This window comes from Morone saxatilis, unplaced genomic scaffold (genome assembly GCF_004916995.1).
Source record: "Morone saxatilis isolate NCDOM2014 unplaced genomic scaffold, NCSU_SB_2.0 Contig401, whole genome shotgun sequence".
In the NCBI taxonomy this organism is placed as follows: domain Eukaryota; kingdom Metazoa; phylum Chordata; class Actinopteri; family Moronidae; genus Morone; species Morone saxatilis.
In genome coordinates, this window is record NW_023339987.1 from 10 (window position 1) to 2,965 (window position 2,956).

The 2,956-nt window shown below is 45.4% G+C and overlaps 1 protein-coding gene across 1 annotated transcript; it reads right to left on the bottom strand.

The window, feature by feature from the left end:
* Window positions 1–303: 303 nt before the first annotated feature.
* Window positions 304–2,835, bottom strand: LOC118338598 (E3 ubiquitin-protein ligase RNF31-like; the record flags this gene model as incomplete). Its single annotated transcript, XM_035675876.1, is given in 7 exon segments — window positions 304–472; window positions 691–784; window positions 1,435–1,501; window positions 1,841–1,954; window positions 2,264–2,382; window positions 2,489–2,597; window positions 2,746–2,835. Coding segments are annotated over 7 exon segments (762 nt in total), but the record flags the coding sequence as incomplete, so codon positions are not given.
* Between the last annotated feature and the right edge of the window lie 121 nt (window positions 2,836–2,956).

A 2,956-nucleotide genomic window follows, 5' to 3' on the forward strand; every position in this document is an offset into this window, starting at 1 on the left:
CAGTGGAACAAACTACTACTGTTAGTGGAACAAACAACAACTACTGTTAGTGGAACAAACAACAACAACTACTGTTAGTTTGTTAAGAATTAACGTTACAAACAAATATTTTCACATATAACTCAGTGAATTAAGGATTTATTTTGACCAAACCAGAGTACTATACTTCCTTTCTTCATTAAGGGCTTTTCAAATTAAGGTGTTTTTAAGAGGTTTAGTTTAGTTAATTAAGGGTTAATTAAGGGGATTTTAACGGATTGTTGTAATATAGTAACTCATGATGATAGTGATGATGTCACTGACCATGCGGAGGCGGTGTGCGTACAGCGGCTCTGGTTCGTCTGGTTTCCTGGTCGGTATGGTGATGTTCCAGCGCTGCAGCTCCGCCACCATCTCCGCTGGGCTGAAGAGGACGGCCGGGTCGGCACGGTAACGGTTTATCAGCTCCACCAAACGCTCCTTATAGTGCAACCTGTCGGAACAGACGGGTGGACACTGTACACAAATGCACCTGTACAGGTAAATGCTCCCAAGCCCCCACCACACTGACACTCCCCCGCAGACAGCGAACAGTTAGCCTTTCTCAGCCGCTAGCTAAGCTAATGTTACGACATGTAACAGACTTTTTTACACTGGGCAGAGGTTAGTGTGTCACTGGGCGCAGTGGGCGGAGGTCAGTGGGAGTCTTACTGGCAGTATCCTCTGTATTCAGGTAGAGCAGGTCGTCCACAGGGCTCCTCCCGTCTGCTGCCATCGTCTCTCAGCTCCAGAACCAAACACACTCCTGAAACGGAACTGGCGTCAGTCAGAGTGCAGAGAACAGATTCTGATTAGCACATGTCGGGTAAAAATGTTCAAACCTGGGTCAGAAAAAGGTCTGGAAATCTTGCCGACATTTGCTAAAAAACATCTTTTAAAATACTTAGTGGAGTCAGAAATTTTTTTTCGACATTGACACTTTTGACTTTGATGTTTTTTATTCCTAAATTTAGGACCGGATCAGATGTTTTTATTTTCTCATATGGTTGAACTCTCTGTTAACTCCATCATAACTTACTGTGGTTTTTATGTGGCACCCCTCCACTCATCTTCTGCTGACTCTGCACTCTGGCTGCTACTGGGGACTTTCCACAAACCTCATATTGCTAGGTGTCTTTTGAGGAGCTCCCCCCTAAGATATCCTCACACCCTGAGCTCTGACTCTGGCTACCATCCACACCTCCAGCCCCGCCTCTTAAATCCACTCTAACAGCCAATGGCTGCTTGTGCTCAGTTCCTGATCTTTTTTTAAATATATTTTTTTAACTACTTCAGAGGTGCTCTCATACTTAACACAGCCCACTGGATATATACTAGATTATAGCTTAGTTTACTTATTTTTCAATTTTATGTCATTTCTCACCAAATTTTCCACAACAAACACACAGACCATACCTGTCTGACGGAAGTCAGCTGAGCTGCTACTGGCCGGTTCTAACCAGGTAGAAGACACTCTGCAATACTGAGAGACCAGAAACACAATCCACCTCATCAGTGCTATCCAACCATCACCTGTACACACCTAAGCTCTCCTGCAGCAGGTGAGCCAATAACAACAACAGTGACCATCGCACTCATTGATGCCCCACCTCCACTCTGACACCTGGGTCGGGACCAGAGTTCGGCCCAGATTCTGGTTTAAATCTGCAGACCATCATTATTCTATCATTATTATTTATATTTAGAAGCTAAAATAAAAATAATAACTAGTCTTAATCTTTAGATTTTAGATTTGAGGGTGTGCTGTAAACATTAGCGTTACTAAACTAAAAAACTGAGTTTTACCTTAGGTGGTTCCTACCTGCAGCAGCAGTTGTAGGCGGGGAACACTCCAGTCTCTCAGGTGGTACAGGCAGTCTCTGGGGTGGTGGGCGTGGAGACCTTTAGTTCCACAGTCAGCAGAGAAACCGCAGGCCTGAGGATGTTAAAGAAATCTGTAACATCTGAAACCGCCCAGACCCAAACCATCCACATATATAAAGATGTACAGTATAGAATCTCTATCTCCCCCTGGTGGCTGCAGTAAAGCTCATAAAGCTGCCTCCATGTTTGCAGACGGGACAAACTAAAAGATGGTTTTTGTCATCTAAGTCGTTCTTATCTTGCTGACTCAGGCTCCAAGTGGCCATATCTGGACATTCATCACTTAATTTCTGTACAGTGGGAGGATGGATGGATTTATATGTGGGTGGTCTGGACAAAGACCAGAGAGCAGTGGACTCACAGATCCAGGGGTGAAGGTCTGACTGCAGCCTCCACAGAACTGGTGCTGACACTGACTGCAGGTGAAGTGGAGACAGCCTCCCTTAGACAGACTGAATACACACTGACACCGGGGACACTCTGAGGACACAAACACAGCACAGTCTCAGTACTGGTCCCCCTAACACCAGCTTCAGATCATGGTGTTAGGGGGACTCAGTTCAGGTCCTGGTTGTAGTGTTCGTACCAATGCTGTTATAGCTGAGCAGGGTAGAGGTGCTGTTGTGGTCTGGCTGATTCTGTTGCTGCCAAACTCTGAACTGGTCACAGGAGATTCCCTGATGTTGAGGGGACCACTACAGACACAAACAGGTCTATGTTACTGACAGTGGTCCTCCATAGATCCTGATTTTATTTACTTTTTTAGTGACGGACAGTCGGCATGAGTCCACCTGTGTCAAACACTTCATCACAGGTCAGTTACTGAGTGTGTGTGTGTCTTACAGGTGATCTGCACTGGCAGCAGGTACTCTTCTTACAGCTGGGACAGTCCATCCTCAACCTGTCAGCTTCATGCAGCACACCGAACGAACACTGAAACAAACACACAGGTGACAGGTGTACTGAGCAAGCCCACTGGCCCTATACATACACTTTATATAGTGTCTAGTGTATATATATATATACACTTCCAGTCAAAAGTTTGGACACACCT